The sequence below is a fragment of the Saccopteryx leptura genome, chromosome 2 (genome assembly GCF_036850995.1).
Source record: "Saccopteryx leptura isolate mSacLep1 chromosome 2, mSacLep1_pri_phased_curated, whole genome shotgun sequence".
In the NCBI taxonomy this organism is placed as follows: domain Eukaryota; kingdom Metazoa; phylum Chordata; class Mammalia; order Chiroptera; family Emballonuridae; genus Saccopteryx; species Saccopteryx leptura.
In genome coordinates, this window is record NC_089504.1 from 326,667,854 (window position 1) to 326,685,352 (window position 17,499).

A 17,499-nucleotide genomic window follows, 5' to 3' on the forward strand; every position below is an offset into this window, starting at 1 on the left:
GGCCTGGTACCCAGGAAGTTCTCAATCAACACTAATTGTTATGATGATTCACTTTAGTTACAACCCAGCCACTGGGCCCTTTGGAGATTTCCTTGGGTCCTGTGGATTTCAGCACCAAGGAAAACCATAGCAACCACACAGATATCCTAGCCCAGAGTTTGGTTTGTTTGAGACTCAGGGTTAGATTCCTACAGATGTAAAAGGGGTTAAGGGGGAGCCAGGATGCCTTGATTTCAAGCTCTGATCTGACTGTCAGGGCAATCAAGTTCACTGGCCTTGGAGGGCGAGGACTAGAGTCCAGAGGGAGGGAGGAGTAAGCAGCCACAGAAATGCATGTCTCCCCATCTCCCCTTAGGTAAAGGGGCATGGCTGCGGTAACTGAAAGTTACCCTGCAAGGGCTTCTGCACACCTCGGTGCCTCCCTTTCTTTACAGGAGAATGAGCCCTGATCTCCATCTGCAAAGGTGATACAAGGATGAGGACTTTACGTGTGGGGTGAGTGAAGGCCGATGAAGACCTGCCCCTTGCCTGCAGTCGCAAGGCAGCTGGGTGAGTTTGCGGGAGGTAGCCAGGTAAGTTTGCTGCAGATTGGAGCAAAGGGTACAGTGAGCAAGGCCATCATAGATCACGCAGCCAGATCCCATGGCATGGGCCAAGGCTAGCCAAGCTTCCTTCCCATGCCAACTTCCTCGTTCTCCTTGAGCCAATCAATACGAGCACCAGTCTCCAACCAGTCCTTTTTCCTTGCCACAGCCCTGCTCCCTGACCTTTCAGGGGCCTTTCTCTTGATTCTGCTGCAGAACTGAGGTAGGGACCATCACTCCGGGCCTGCTCAATGGCCTCAGAATGGGCTGTCATGGGGCCTATAACCAGAGACAGCTCCTGCTGGCAAGAGTTGGAATGGGGTGGGGGGCACAGATAAAGGCTTTCCAGGCTGAAGATAAATGGCTGCCGGCAGCCTGCTACAGTAACTCCAGGCCCCCAGGAAGAGCAAACAAAGGGTGCCCCTGTGACACTCCCTGGAAAGACAAAGGCCCATCAGCAGCAGCCAGGCTGGTTCAAAGCCCCAACTTAATTGTCAATTAAGCATGCATAAGGGAGACAAAGCCATGACAACCCTGGGCTGCATGCTGCTGTGTGATTGTAAAGCCGGGAGGGGCAACTCTGAAAACAGCTGATTCTGCTGACAGTGTGTTTGTAGGGCACCTTGTAACCAATCAGCTGCTGACAGAGGCAAAGTGCTCCTCCTGCCACTCCTATTGTGCAGGACATTCCAAGACCAGGGTCACACCGTGGTCATCGTGGGCAAGTGGGCCACAACGCGCTGAATGTGGCTGAGAGGGAAGGGGCCAAGTTAGCGAAAGGATGCTGTCCTCCACAGGAAGAGGCTTTAAGAGACAGATTTGTCTCTAAGGTGCCTCCAGGTGCTGGTGTTTGGAGGGTAAAGAAGGGAGGGGATTGGGGCCTTGTCCCCCCAGCCCAGCCTCAGCGCTTGCTCATGCTGACTCTAAGTGTTGGTTTCTCCTTGGCCACCCAAGAGCTCTCTCTTTTTGTGTCCTGCAGCCAGTTATATTTGGGACCTGGTTAGAGACCAAGAGACCTTGCCCTGGTCGTGGGGACTGTGGCGGGAAGTACACCATGAGGCTCTGCAGACTAAAGCCTTCCCCGAGCACTGGGTTCCAACCTGCTGTCTGCCAGGTGCTCTCCCAGGAAGCCCATCACAGCTCACATGCCTCCTGCTGCCCTAGCAGCCTGAGATGGGACACCAGAACTGATCCCAGCACCCTAGGCACTGGCCTATGCCACCAGGCCCAGCCAGGATACATCTCACTGCCTCTTAGGAATAAGGCCCCAGGGTGTGAAATCTAAAATGAAATAGCTTTCGGCTGCCTGTCATTTTTTCCACTGCCACTTGTTTAGTCCTCGGTAATAATAAGAAGAATGATAATGATAGTAGTCATGGTTTGTTGGGAAAGATGGTGATTATACATTTTCTCATTTAACCCTTGCGTGGACCCTAGGAGGTAGGTACTATTTCTCCATTTTACAAACAGGAAAGTCAGACTCAGAGAAGGTATGTGAATTGGCCATGTAGTTATGGGAATTAACCAGGATTCAAAACCAAGTCCAGAGAGTCCAGTCCCTGGGTGTAAACAAGGGCTAGCTCGATCAAACCCGAGTTTGATCAAGATGAGTGATCAAAATTAAGATGGAGGGAAAGACAGCCCATAGGTAAACAAAACATGGTTCCACAAGCATGGCTCCATAAATAGCAGCCTGTCCCTAGAAAGATGCACAAAGCCCACAAAGATGACCTCATTTTCAAGCTGGCCCTGGGGACTCCACACTGGCACAATACCTTCCAACCCAGTAATAAGCTCACAGGGGCAGGGACATGGGTCTTACTCATCACTATCATGGTGTCAGGCATTGGTGGGAACTCCGCTAATACCAGTGCTATGGAAAGTATGGCTTGGGGGGCTCAGCAGGCCTCAGCTTCCTTCTTCAAAGTCCCTCCCAGTTCTAACATCCCATGGTTTTTAAAAATACCAAGACTTCTGGGGCCCTCAGAGAATCCACTTCCAGCAGGACGTGCCTTCTCAGACTGATGGGAGGGGTGTCTGAGCCCTGCCTGGTCTCCAGGACCCGCTGCCATCCCTCCAGCCCCAGCTCTCTGGGCCTCCTGTCAATACACAGAATGCCTAAGCTAACTACTCCGTGGTGACCTCACCACAACCCCAGCTTGTCAGAAAGCTGCTGCGCCTTTGTTTGGCTTGCAGGCTCCCTGACTTTGGTGTGGAGATCACAAGTCCCAGCACAATAGCCATTGTCTTCTCAATAATGCCCCTTGCCCCAACCACGCCCCCCGCGGCTCCCAGATGCAATACCACGCCACACCATGGATCACTGCGGGCAGCAAGTGCCCTAGTGCTGCTCAGTCCACCACAAGCCATTTGCCGCTGTCCTCTGTGCCCTGCTTTGAATTTCCATAAAGAGCTAAGTTACTCTGCAATCAGACCAGTGCTGGTCTGGGGTCTTGACTGCCTCTCAAGAGTAACCCAAACTTTCTCCCCATGTGGCTGAGCCCTTTCCATCTGTGTGAGCGGGGTTCAAAGAAGCTCTGAGCCCTGGCCCAGGCTCCCAGAGACTGTGAAGAGGTCATGCCATGGGAGGGTACAGTGTGGAACAAATGCTTGGATACCACCCAGCTGGTGCCTCTGAGCCTGCACTCCGCCCTCCCCACCAACACTTAGGTTAGCTCCAGATCTTGGGCCTCTCCCAGCATAAGCGCAACCAGCAGGCAAAGGGAGGGACAGGTTTCAGAATCACTCCCAGGTTAGAAATAGTGCTTGGCTCTTCTTTCACAAACCCTATTCCAGAGCAAGCAGGGGGCTGACCATGACACACTTCACCTATACAGCCACCAAACTGGCCTCAATAAGTGCACCCATTCTGGGAAGCCAGCTTTCCTGGAAGATCTAAGTCCCAGGGGAGAAGTGCTCACCCCAGTGTATGCCTGGTGTAGTGCTCAGCATGTAGGGGTGCTTTTCCACAGTGAAGATGTGGGATTCCATCCAGACCAGCCCATCCCCCACAGCAGAGGCATCCTAATCCAGGCTGGGGCCTGGCACACAGAAACACCCAGTAGATAATCAGTTTTGGCCAACCCATCACTGCAAAGGTTTCAAATGACCGACTCTGCTCTAACTCTAGCAGAGCACGGAAGCCAACAAGCAAAGGCCCATAGAGTGGCCCATCCACAGAGGCCCCCAGGCTTCTCCTGCTGGAGCTGGACAAAACCTTGCCCTGCGATATGGACAGGCGACTTCTCTGCCTGTCATTTGGACCTGGCGTACCAACAAGGTAGCCTTCTCAGTCCAGGCTGAGGGCAGCACTGACCTGCTGAGTCACAGCCGCAGAGGGAGAAGAAAGGGGACCAGAGAAGGCTCCCTGTAGACCAAGCAAGGACTCAGAGGAAATCTGACCATAGCCACACACTATTTTCACAAGAATATTCTGGCAACAGATGGGGCCAGCCCTTGGGCCATCTCAAAGCATTTTTTTCTCTGAACAATCTTGAGCCAGATGAGACCCTTGGGAGAAGCAGGCTGGTCTGGTGGCCAAGGTAGTAGGGTCCAGGGTCTGCTTACCTGACAGCTTGTTGGGAGGAGAGGCGCTGGGCTGGTGGTGGGGGGAGCCATGGGAGAGCAGGGGGTTCAGGCTGTGTGTCTGGTTGGAGCTGTAGGCGTCCATGGCGAGCTTCTGCCGGAATGCTTCCTCTTTCCTGCGGTTCGCAAACCAGTTGTAGACACGGACCTCAGTGACCAGGTTGGAGCCCAGGCCATGGGCTTTGGAGGGGGAGACGCCTCGCTGCAAACATTCTGCCCTGAGAATGGATGGAAGAGAGAAGGTGAGCGAGGGTGGCCAGGAGGCGTTCAGCTCTGCTTGGCCCCAAACACAGTCACAGTGGTCTTGGTTAGGAATGTGAAGAGGCCCAGGACAGAGTGGGAGCCTAGGAAAAAGCCTGTCCCGAGAAAAGGTGGCCATGTAGTTCTCTGATCAGATGGCTAGAATGGGGCCAAACACAGGTACCAAGCCAGCTCTGTTGCCTAGAAGCCAGGGACTTCACCTCTGAGGTCACTCCAGCAAGAAGAGAGTCATTGGGGACAGGCAATGCAGTGGAAAGACCAGACGGGGCTTCCCGACACCTTATATTGCTCTTCTTCCCACCCCACAAAAGGCAAAGTCCTTTGCTGGCTGTGCTATAGAGTCCCTTCTTAGCACTCTAAAGGAATGGTGGTCTTTTGGGGTTTAGATACTCCAAAAGGGTGCCAGAGAAGCCAGATCCCTTCTTCTCACTACAGGAGTTCCCAACATGCAGGCTGGGTGAGATATAAAGGAGGGCATGCAGAGATGGCTGGTGTCTAGTTTTATCACTGCCACTCACTTTGCTTCCTACTTTCTGGCCTGACCTCCCTGGCTGCATCCTCCCACTGCCAGAGCTATTCCCGCTCAGAGACGGAGAGAGAGTCCAGAGCAGAATCTTAAGAAAGTTACTGTTGGAGTTAGGGTAGGTGGGACAGGAATGAAGCAAAAAGATATCCCAAGGACTTCTAATAGTTTTCTTTAAAATTACATGTAGTTGTTAAGATACAAAAAAAACTCTTAAGCAGTGTGGGTGGAGCAGACAGAACAGGTTCAACCAAGTCTTGTTCTCCAGCCAAGTTTTCTTTTGGATCAGTGGAGATACAATTGGTTGGGGCCAGAGCCAGTCTGTGGCTAAGGGACAGCTGTTTCCCTGGTCTATATGTAGGTCAAACACAGGATTCCCATTTCATTGGCATCTTATTTTAGACCAGCACTCTCCAGAATATCTTCCCTGGAATAATAGTTCACAGGGGTAGTTCTTAGGGGAAAAAAAAAAATTCCCCAGTTAACGACCAGTTCAACAAAGCTAAGTGGGTTTCCTGACTGAAAGGACTTGTCAGGGCCTTTAATATATTAATGCAGGGGTCCCCAAACTACAGCCCGCGGGCCACATATGGCCCCCTGAGGCCATTTATCCGGCCCCGCCGCACTTCCGAAAGGGGCACCACCATCTCATTAGCCAAAAGCAGGCCCATAGTTCCCATTGAAATACTGGTCAGTCTGTTGATTTAAATTTACTTGTTCTTTATTTTAAATATTGTATTTGTTCCCGTTTTGTTTTTTTACTTTAAAATAAGATATGTGCAGTGTGCATAGGGATTTTTTTCATAGTTTTTTTAATAGTCTGGCCCTCCAATGGTCTGAGGGACAGTGAACTGGCCCCCTGTGTAAAAAGCTTGGGGACCCCTGTATTAATGTATGTCATGACTCCCTAAGAAGAAGTATATATATGATGTTTCTCAAAGTTATTTATGAATGGCTTAAAATTACAGTTCCATGGAACATATTTTGGGAAACCCTAACTGAGTCACCCTTATTCGGGTGACCAGTGTCTCAATATCCCAGGACTGAGGGATGGGTGTCGGGTCCATGTGCTTGCCCGCCTGCCCAAGTGAGCTCTGGTGGTGTTACCTGTTGCATTCCTCCACTAAGGCCTCCCTCTCCTCCTTGCTGGGGTTCTTTTGTCGGTCGTAGGCCTGGTACAAGATTTGCTGGGATGCGGGCCCCCATTTGAACCGGTTGCGACGCATCTTCTTGTTGGGGGGCTCAGAGCAGGCATCATCGGACTGCCCAGGCCCCTGGCTCTGTTGACTGAACTCTGGAAAGAGAAACAGCAGCTGATCCTGACTGCTTTTGTCTGTCATATTTCCAGAACTCTGGACTGTCTGGTTGAATTCTGAAAAAAGAGAAAGGAGTCGATTTGATAGGGTCTATAGCCTTTACTTGGCAGACAGACAGACGAACAAAAACATTTTTATTCCTTTCCCTAGGCTTTGCAACCTGCTGTATTACATGTGAGGATTTAGAGAAGGGGGCTCCCAACAGGCCCCTCAATGCCCACCTGAGTTTATCCCACCAAAGCAATCCCTTTCCTTTCTTTGAAGGAGTTCAGAGGTGACCAACCGTTGCTTTAAGAGCAATTTATTATTACTTTTTTCCATTGGCTCACCGGCCTTAGACATGAAGCAACACTCTGTATCCTGAATTCTTGTGTTTTAATCTCAGGGGGATGAACTCAAGCCTCATGTCTAGGGGGAAACTGCTCAAAGGTACAATTTTTCAGTTTGACAAATATTCAGAGGCTGAGCATAGCTCTCCTCTCTCTTCATATATCCTAGGTATCTACATTAAAATGTTATCCTCCTAGCCTGACCAGGTGATGGCACACTGAATAGAGCGTCGGACTGGGATGCGGAAGGACCCAGGTTCGAGACCCTGAGGTCGCCAGCTTGAGTGCGGGCTCATCTGGATTGAGCAAAGCTCACCAGCTTCAGTCCAAGGTTGCTGGCTCCAGCAAGAGGTTACTCGGTCTGCTGAAGGCCCACGGTCAGGGCACATGTGAGGGAGCAATCAATGAACAGCTAGGGTGTCGCAACGAAAAACTGATTATTGATGCTTCTCATCTCTCTCTGTTCCTGTCTGTCTGTCTCCATCTATCCCTCTCTCTGACTCTCTCTCTGTCTCTGTAAAAAAAAAATAATAATAAAAATGTTATCTTCTTAGGCCCTGGCCGGTTGGCTCAGCGGTAGAGCGTCGGCCTGGCATGCGGGGGACCCGGGTTCGATTCCCGGCCAGGGCACATAGGAGAAGCACCCATTTGCTTCTCCACCCCCCCCCCTCCATCCTCTCTGTCTCTCTCTTCCCCTCCCGCAGCCAAGGCTCCATTGGAGCAGGGATGGCCCGGGTGCTGGGGATGGCTCCTTGGCCTCTGCCCCAGGCGCTAGAGTGGCTCTGGTCGCAGCAGAGCGACGCCCCGGAGGGGCAGAGCATCGCCCCCTGGTGGGCAGAGCTTCGCCCCTGGTGGGCGTGCCGGGTGGATCCCGGTCGGGCGCATGCGGGAGTCTGTCTGACTGTCTCTCCCATTTCCAGCTTCAGAAAAAAAAAAAAAAAAAAAATATCTTCTTAGAAAAACCTCAAACCCCAAACTTTTTACCACAGCTTTGAAATAAGTATAACTGGACCTTTGAATTGAAAAGAGAAGCTCTTTAAATATCAGATAATTTCAAAGGAAATTGTGTGTGTGTGTGTGTGTGTGTGTGTGTGTGTGTGTGTGTGTGTGTGTGTTCAGGTATCAATTTATGAGGAAACAGTCTTTACAGACCTACCCACACATTCAAAAGATGGCAAATGCAGAAGATGGCAAACACAGGGCTGTTTAGGAACGGTATTCAATGAGTTGGAGAAAGATAAATGCAGCTGGAATGATGTTCTCTGTCTGTCCAGTTCCCAGGACCCAGGCATATCATGATCCTCAATACATTTTGGTTGAAAAAATAAGAAAAAAAATGGCAGCTTGCTCAGTAGTAACGCCCTAGCCTATATGAAGTGAAATTGGATAATTACTTATGGGAGAAGAGAGCTTTGTTGTTCTTTTCCTGACATCTGCATGAAGCAGGGTTCATTGGGGTGATTGATTCCATTTTATAGATGAATAAGCAAAGAAGCCAAGCACCCTGCTGAGCAAAGACACATAACAGATTCATTTCCTAACTCCTGGTCCCTATGTTCTGGACCTTGATGTTTTTCTTTCTCGGTTCCTGAAATCACTCCCACAGGTCTCAGAGACAACTGGTCCCAAAATCCTGTTATTTGGATCCCACCCATTTTGGATGATTCTCAGGGCACTGAGGGCTCTGTTCTTACTGGTTCCCCACAACTCCTTTAGATACCTAAGAGTTTCCGCCAAATTCACTGTCAGGAAGTCACTGGCTCGATGGGATAAGGAAGAGCCCAGCCAAATTACTTAAATCCCTGGTCTCTCAGTTTCTTCATCTGTGGAATGGGATTGGGTAAAAACCTAAGGGGCCCTAAAAATCTTTAGAACACCTGCCCCTAGTCAGGATGATGATGATGAGCCAAATTCCTATGGAAGTTACTATTATTTTTTAATTAAGTGAGAGGCAAGGAAGAAGATAGACTCCTGAATGTGCCCCAACCAAGATCCACCCAGCAAGCCCCCTACTGGGCGATGCTCTGCCCGTCCAGGGCCGCTGTTCCATTGCTTGGCAACTGAGACACTTCAGCACCTGAGGCGAGGCCATGGAGCCATCCTCAGTGCCCGAGGCCAACCTGCTCAACCCGAGCCATGGCTGCAGGAGGAGAAGACAGACAGAGAGAGAGAGAGAGAGAGAGAGAAAGAGGGAGGGTTGGAGAAGTAGATGGTCGCTTTTCCTGTGTGCCCTGACCAGGAATTGAACCAGGGACTTTCACAAGCTCTACTGCTGAGCCAACTGGCCAGGGCTGGAAATTATTATTTTTTTTTTGAAATTATATTTTTTAAAAGTGCTTTCACGCCCTGGCCAGTTGGCTCAGTTGTAGAGCGTCAGCCTCACATGCAGGAGTCCCGGGTTCGATTCCCGGCCAGGGCACACAGGAGAAGCGCCTATCTGCTTCTCCACCCCTCCCCCTCTCCTTCCTCTCTTGTCTCTCTCTTCCCCTCCGGTAGCCAAGGCTCCATTGGAGCAAAGTTGGCCCGGGCACTGAGGATGGCTCTATGGCCTCTGCCTCAGGTGCTAGAATGGCTCTGGTTGCAACAGAGTGACGCCCCAGATGGGCAGAGCATCGCCCCCTGGTGGGCGTGCCGGGTAGATCCTGGTCGGGCGCATGCGGGAGTCTGTCTGACTGCCTCCCCATTTCCAACTTCAGAAAAATACAAAAAAAAAGTGCTTTCACACTTCCTATATTATTTGGTCTCCACAGCCACAATCTAAGTGCAGTTACTTTAGGGATAACCCACCAGAGGAGTAGAGAGAAGTTCCCTGCTCAGTGGGGGTCTGTCTCAGTGTCTTCTCACCTTCCTGTGGCCCTGTGGAATCACGATGAGTAATAGCCAAAATCAGTATACATTAGCCCAAGGATCTGGGACCAATTTGAGGTTCTTCACTTGATGTGAACAAATGTGATAACAGTTAACTTAACCATTGAACCATTTCTATGGTGGGGTATTGAATAAAGTTCTCTAAATGTGTCCCTTCATCTAATTCGCACAACCTCTCCATGCAACAAGTGTTGCTATCTCCATTTTACAGATGAAGAGACTGAGCTTCAAGCTAGCCAAATGACTTGCCCAGAGCCACAAGGACATGGGGCAGAAGCCAGGATGTAAAACTCAGCCTGTAGAACCCAAAGTTCCTAACCAGCACCCTTTTTATCATGTCTCACTAAAAACACAACACAAACAATACACCTATAAAACCTTCCAATCTGACTTAGGTGGAGGTAACAAAACTGAATCCTGAGGTTTTGTCTGTGGTGGATGTGAAACACATTCACAGCTGCCCATAGTGTGGGACTGCCTGTCAGCAGCCCTGGAGGAGGCAACAACCTGCATGGGATTCCAAGCCTAGAGCACGCCAGTATCGGCCAGGCGCACTTGCCTGTAGGCGCTCAAAAATAACCAGGCTCTACTCACCTCAGGGCCTGGACCTTGGCCTCTTTCCATTTTTGAAGAACTAGACTCCCTCATGTCCTCTGGCCACCACCAACTCCCTTCACTTCTTTCCAGATTAGTTTGGAGTAGGGGAACAAGAAGGGAATGAAAATGTTCACTGCTGATAAAAATTAATTTGGAGAAGCTGAGTTCAGTAGCCTCTACAGACTCGGAAGACAGTTTGAATAAGGAGATTCTATGTAGGTATAAGGGCCCATGAATATTATCATTTAGTATTTTTAGTTTTTCAAGAAAATTTGTAATAGAATTTTTTTTAATTCTCCCCCTTCTTTCTTTTTCCTCCCACCCCTCTTTTATTTATCTCACTTTCTAATTTTTATCCCATGAATGTGTGTTATAGTCATACGTCAGACTTTGGTTCAAATGTCACCTTTTCCATGAAGCCCTCCATGATGTTTCTAGGCAGTTTTCGCAACTCCCGATGAGCCTTGTACATACCTTTATAACAGCTTTTAGAAAGCAGTTGTAATTATTTATTCAAACCTCTCATCCCTTCATTAGGCTGTTAAGTCTCTGGAGAAAAGGACCTGTGTGTCTCACAGCCCAGCTCCATGCTTGGCACCTAATAGGAGCCTATATATTTACAGAACTTTAAAAAAATGTTTCTTAAGCTTTAGGTCTCATTTGACTTTGAACGATAATAACAACAATTTAAAAAATTTCTTGTAGGGACTATCATACATGTTTGTAAAAAGGCCCTTTTCAAGTATCTTGAAAATTTTTCTGGGGCTTCTTGCTTTTTTAGAAGCTTCCAGTTGGCCTTTTCTGTCTCTCTCTCCTTCCCGAGGGAGCTCCCACTGGACACAGAGAGGCAGCTCAAATTAAAGATGTCACATGGGGCGTGGCTCCTGATAATGGACTTTACAGGAAGGACAGAGAGTTGCTTCACGTCAGAAACCCAAATTCTTACAGACCTAGTCCCCATGGATGGTGGATCAACCCGGAGCCCCTTCCCCAACACAGAAAAGGGCTCTTACTTTGCTGCTTCAAATCTATCCATTTAATGCTTCTAACAAAAGAGCAAATGACCATAATACAAGATGAATGCCTAAAAAAACCTTTCCTTCCATCACGAAGGCCTCTCCAGCCCCCAGACATGAAGACAATAAATACTGAAACAATCACTTTGGAACAGTGTATGACAAAAAGCAAAAGGGATTTTCAAAAGTGGCCATTCAGCAAGAGGGAAAACACACAACCCAGAAAGTGATGGAAATGATAACTTGACAGAGAAACCCACTGCCCAGAGGACAGTGCATGGAAGACTGAAAACTCATATAAAATGTCCCTAGGAAAAGGTGGAATCAAAAGAACTAAAGTATAATGTAAAAGTAGACTTTCCTAAAATAAAAACAGTATGTCATTCATACTCTGGCCATTCACATGAAGTTCAAACTTCCCTAGGCTTCAAAACAAAAATCTCTCGGTATTATTGAGTGAAAGAAATCTTGGGACAGAAAGAAAATTTTAGGGAACAAGACTGAAAAGAATTGATTGGTCAGAGTTCCAAAGACAGACACTGTTACTGTGTCCTGCCTTAGCCAGAAGCAGCTTCTTCATTAGACAGGGTCACCAGCTGAGGTTCCCTAAACTCTACTGATTTTGGTAAATGTGAGTAAGCACCTTCAATTGCTCAGAACTCAGTCACCAACCGGCTCCCCTCAATACGCACACCTGGGCGCACACACGCACACACACACAACAGGATCAGGTTCTGAATATATGTTTTTCTACAAATATTCTCTATTTTTTAAATAATATTTTTCCAGAGGGGAGGAAAATAACAGTAATAGTGATCACTATTATTGATTGCTATGAAATGTCTTCCTTGGGAACTCAAATTTGTGGGCATGTGCCAAGGGGAGCTGCTTTGCTTACTTTGAAAATGACAGTCCACTTGGTTTCAAAGAGGAAGACATTGGAAGCAGAGACCAAAAAATTCAAGGTAAATTGCATACTGGAGTATTTGTCAAAACACCTTGATGGGTAGTAAGGGACTGTGGAAGAAGATAATGATATAAGCTAATCCATCATAAGGTATTATGAAAACCAAATTCACCTGGCAGCTTCCTTATATTTACTAAGTGCTTTCCTGATGAAGGGAAAACTGACGTATCCCACAGGGGTCAGAGTTAGGGCAAAGGTCACTCCAGGTTGAGGCAGAGGAAGGTTTAAAAACACTTACGCTGGAGGATCTCCCGTTGCTTTCGGACGTACCAGGTGTACAGGGCAGCCCGCTTCTGGGTCTTCATAGGAGTGCCCTTGTTGAGATGCTGTGAGAGGTGTGACTGGTTCAGCCCGGTGACATCGACCACCTCTCTCTGGGGGATGTTGTGTTGCTGCATGTAGCCCTTGATCATTTTGGCAGCCCTCCAAGGGTCCTCACTAGGCAGATAAATAGATGGTTAGAATGCTGATGGAAGCTATCGGGGGAGAAATATTCTCTTTCTACAGGTTTTATCTAAACTCTCTGCAAAGCTCTGATCTTCACCTGTCTCCACCTGTCCAAGCTACACCCTTGGGAGAGGTGTGAAGCCAAAACAGAACTTATATAGGATTCTATGAAAGCTCCTATAGAGTACACTCCAATTCTTTCTTCTGAGATTAGGAGGAGAAAGATGAAGCTGACTTCCTGTCTTCAAAAATGGAAAAGCACTGCCAGTATTCTCTCTTGTTAAGCAGAAAGAAAAGATCCTATTTTATTTTCCTGGAATGTGAGAGATTTTAAGGCAGGAGGACTGTTCGAAAGTGGGGATGCCATTAGTTTGGAGCTGGGCTGGCAGGTACTACAGGATAGGTAGCAGCATAAGTTTTTAAATTTTCCTAGACCTCTCTTACATTATTTTCTTTCTATCCCACTTGCTTGTTTTATAAAATAGGAGTAAAACATATATGTCTACCTGCTGAGATGCAAGGAGGACTTCTTAGCCAAATCTTAAATGGTTTTCAGAACTTTAGAAAAGTTTTAAGAAGTACAATAATGTTCCCTGGGAATGAAAAATCATTCCATTGTGTCAGCAAGTAAAATTAAAAACAAACAAACAAAAAAACTTCACCACAGCCACGCCTCCCAAATAAAACCTAATAGAGACAAATAATTTCAACTTCTGATTAAGATATGAATGACCCTCAATGCCTTATTTTCTTATATTCCTACATTTCTGCCCTGATAGGGTAAGATTATCTGGAAAACAAGTTTTCTTCTAAATTTCAAGTTTGAGTACAAACTTGTTTATATATTTTATTTCTCATAAACACAGATGTGCAAAAAGCTCCTTTAGAACAATGTACGTTGACATCTTTAAATTTTATTTATTTAAAATGTTTTCAACTTTGCCAGTATCTTTTCTTGCTTGTTGAATAGGTGACTTAAAACTGACAGCTATCATTTAAAAAAAATTAAATCAATGAGCAACTAAAGTGATGCAACTACGAGTTCATTCTTCACAACTCTCTCCCTTCTGTCTCTCTCAATAAAATAAAACAAAAAATTAGATAATGCACAGTATAAAAAAAAGAGTTAAAGAAGTAATACATTCACATATACCATTTGTTTGATGCAGCTGCATATTTAACTTAAAAAAAACACCCTTTAGTGTGTATTGATGTTTATAGTAGCTGGATAGAAAACGCAAAAAATGAAGGGAAAGATTAGTTTCAGATGAAATGATAAAAAAAACGGTGTAGAGGTCAAAACAGATCTAGTGTTGCAGATTAAATAATCAATTTATTTCTAAATGGTGCCTATAATATGTTAAATAAATTTTGTTTAGTGAATTAAAAATCTAGTAAACATATTTTGTAAGCATTTGAGTAACTGATTATTTTACCAGTTTTTTGATATTCATGAGAACAGATGTTTCTGAGAAATGCAACTTCTAAGAATAATTAAATCCAAGTTAAGGAATTTCTCAAGAATTTAAAAAGGTAGTGCCAAGTATTACAATATAATGAAGTAACAAGAACAAAAAATGCGTACAGATTCAAACACGGAGACTTTCACCTCCAGCAAGAGAAAAATGTAACATTTTGGACATAGCCATGTAAACATCAAAGATCATTTATAAGCATATTTCTGGCGAATATTTCCAGAGATATTTTTAGGATAGAAAAAAGCTTTAAACGAATAGAAACAATAACGTCTAAAGTTAGAAAAAGTATTTGCATTTTTAAGTTAATATTGCTTTAAAAGATTCTTTGGCTATTTTTGTTTTGCTTAAATTTCTTTACCTGTGCTCATTTTGTGAGTCTAAGAAACCTAGCAAAATAGTATCATGTTCTAAAAGCTAAGGGTTCTGTGGAAAGAGTGAATTAGCTCAACAATTGGGAAAGTTAAAAAAAAAAAAAAAAGAGCCCAGGAAAACCCCATTAACTATATAGCAAACTTTCAAGCCGCATTAAAGGACTAGAGTTGTAGGTAAGATGGCGTAGTTACACCTTTATTGCTCTCTGACCCCAGAATTTACGTATATTCATCGGGAAGATCCCAAAATTTACTTTCTAAAAATTGAAAATACACCTCTTGTTCAGGGCTCCCAAGCCGTATAAATACACGGATCCAGAGAAGCGCGCGGGGCCATTGTGTTCCGAGCGCAGGTGTCAAACGCCCGACCTGAGCGCGGGCACAGCCGGCCTTCCTTTTCAAACAATACCTTCCGGGCCCACGAGCAGAAATGCCCTGAACCCCCGCACCGCCTCAACCCCGGCTTCTTAGCAAGTAGCTAATTTTCCCAACGGCACCGGCGCGCCGGCCTGGAGGCCCGCGAGTGAGGCCGGCTCGACCGGGAGCCCGGCACCCGGCAGCACACAGTCCCCAACCTTCGTTTCTCGCATTTCTTTTCTAGAAGATACACGGTGCGTTCAAGTGCTCCAAAAGGCGACCTTTCCTGTTCTTTTCTCTTCGCCTTAGGAGAAGTGTGTGTGCAAAAAGGGGAGTTCTTGCGTCTGGCGCTTAGAAGCGGACTGTGCAACCCGACTGGGAACTGTTAACAATTTCTTGAAAAATCACTTTAATAAAGTCAGACCACTCCCGAAGGTGGGGGAAGGAAGGCAGCACCAGCTTGGGAAGGAGCGAAAAACCTTGAGGTCTGTCCCGTGTCAGCACCCGGACGAGGGTCTTGGGCCCCCTCACCTCGCTCCCCGCCGGGCTGGAGGTTGGGCTTTGCGGAGGGCAGAGGCCTGAGGTCCGGGACCTGGACGAGGCTGTCCACCCGCCTGGCCTGCAGGTGTCCGCTGCGCTGGTGGCGCGCCGGGCCTTGGCCGGAGCGCTCCGGAGAGCGGTGCTTGTGCACTGGGAGCGGCTAGCAGCCCCGCGTTCGCGGTTTGATTTCCTTCCCCCTCTAAGCCGCGTTTACAACTTCACCAATGAATAACCCGCCTCTTTTCAGCCTAATCACGACTTTGTGTATCTTTCTGTTGATGATTTATAGAAATAAATTAATAACACTCTAACTCCACGTGCTGCAGTTTATGTTACATCTGTGCTGCGTTCAGCCCGGCATGGGGCTGGGTGCGGAGGGGTGCCCCCCGGGGGATACCCCCAGAGCCCGGCTAGAAAGCAGGCGCGGGCGCCAGCGGCCAGGCGGAGGCCCCGCAGGCCTCCGTGGCAGGTGGTGGGAGCTCAGTTAGATCGCCAGGCCCAGGTCAAACTCCCCGCCGCTCTGGCGCCCCAGCTGCTCCTTGCGACTCCTCTCCCTTTCCTGAACCCGAACCCTGGCGGGGGAGAAACCTCCACCAAGTACAGGAACCACGAGGAAAGACCCTCAAACCCACGAATCGTAGCAAAGTACTTTTGGGGAAAAAATGTCTGGAAGTCCCCCTGATTGTCTTTGCTAGAGAGTAAAACTGCAGGGTCCCCAGATAGCAAATTCAAATGCAAGGTCATATCCCATCCCAAACTGACGCTACGGGCAGGCAACAGAGGCTGCCCGAGTCCGGGAGGCGACTTGGGTCCTATCCCTGCCTTGAAACCGCGGCGCTGAAGTGTCCGATACCACGCGTGGGGCTCGGTCCTAAGGCGAAGTGGCCAGCTGCGGTGTGCAGTCTAAGGTAACCGCTCGGCTCCGTCAGTATTAGTAAGAGCTGTCAAAGCACTGCGCCCGGGTAGGAGGCCCAGCTAAACACGATCCCGAACGCGGAGCTAGACTGCCGGCCAGCCGCCCGCATTCCCTGGGGACTCCAAGGTGTCAGCGGGGAGATCCGGAAACGCCCTCCTTTCTCAGGTTTCGACCAGATCCGCTGCAAACTGGGGTTTGAGCCGCATTTGCCCCTCGCTTGCTTAGCTATGTGGTTTCTTTTGTCCCGTGCGGGTCCACCCTGACCCTGCAACATCCAAACCTTTTCCTTTGCAAATCTAAACCGGTTTAGGAGATTCCGAATAATTCTGGGGGTTTGCATGGGCGCTGCAGATGGGAATGCCCACCTGAGAACTCGCCCCCAGATCTCGGCTCTCGGTGCCGCCTGCCCCTCTGCAAAGAACAGCAGGACGCTGTGCCGTAGGCAGGCTGAGTTTTTCTGCACTGGAGAGGAGACGTTTGGGAGAAATGCGTGGCCTGGGACTTGGGCGACCCGACCCTCTGCTCCTGGGAAACGGCCGCTGTTTCACTGCACCCACTCGCACATTCAGTCGCGTAGGCAAACCTCCAGGCAAAGGGCTCCGCAGCTCGGGCTCTTCTAGGCCGAGCTCCAGCCATGCAGGCAGGGCCCCTTGAGCCCTGAACACTAGCCGGGGAGGAGATAAAGCCTCAGGGCTCCAGGCAGTCCAGGTGAAGATTTGGGAGGGGTCCAGGTGTTGGGGAAAGAAGCGGAGCGCCCCCCGGGGGACTTCTGTGGTGGGAAACAGGCGTGGCGAGAGTGGTCGGGGAGCAGTGTCTCTCCGCACGAGGCCCGAGGGGTCGGGCGCATACTCCCCACCTCGTTCGGCACTTACCTGAGCATCCGGTCCACCTCCGCCCGCTGCTCAACCGCCTCCTCCGTGTTGAGCGCTTGCAGCTCCTTGAGGATGGGAGGGGTATCATAGTCGTCCCCGTCCTCGGAGCCCTCGTCTCCGGACAGGCGGCCCTTGGAGTGGCCGTTTGTGAGAGTATGGAACACCGGCTTGGTGTCAGGTTCGGCTCCGCTCCCGGGGGACAAGGGCAGCGTCTCCAGCTTCACCCCGAAACTCGGGGATGGCAGCAACTCCTCCAAGGCCTGGACCAGCACCTCCTTGGTGACTCCGGAGCTCAGCAGGGCGCTTAGGAGTTCTTGCTGGAGCGACGTGAGCTTGGACACCATTTTCCAAGGACAGGAAAAGAAGGGAGTGTGTGGGTACGAAAAAAGAGGGTGATGGGGAGTTTCACAAGCGGACCCCAAGTCCAGGAAGCTCCCCACCGTGCAGCCTCTAGACACCTGTTATTCCCCGG

The 17,499-nt window shown here is 48.6% G+C and overlaps 1 protein-coding gene and 1 non-coding gene across 5 annotated transcripts in view; one reads left to right on the forward strand and one right to left on the reverse strand.

Moving 5' to 3' along the window:
• The window catches only part of HNF1B (HNF1 homeobox B), a 57,603-nt gene extending 40,231 nt beyond the window's left edge, over positions 1 to 17,372 (reverse strand). For 2 of the 4 annotated variants that reach the window (XM_066363258.1, XM_066363257.1), the window contains exons 1-4: positions 17,028 to 17,372; positions 12,285 to 12,484; positions 6,061 to 6,247; positions 4,152 to 4,387 (exon numbers count right to left, since the gene is read on the reverse strand). In XM_066363258.1, the coding sequence (XP_066219355.1) occupies positions 4,152 to 4,387; positions 6,061 to 6,247; positions 12,285 to 12,484; positions 17,028 to 17,371 (967 nt within the window). In that variant the 5' untranslated portion in view covers position 17,372. Of the gene's footprint in view, positions 1 to 4,151; positions 4,388 to 6,060; positions 6,326 to 12,284; positions 12,485 to 17,027 lie in introns of all 4 variants that reach the window. The other 2 variants (XM_066363256.1, XM_066363255.1) reach the window with 1 other exon arrangement.
• On the forward strand, positions 8,942 to 9,017 carry TRNAV-CAC (transfer RNA valine (anticodon CAC)). The gene has a single exon. It is a non-coding gene; the product is annotated as a tRNA-Val (tRNA).
• Positions 17,373 to 17,499: the final 127 nt, after the last annotated feature.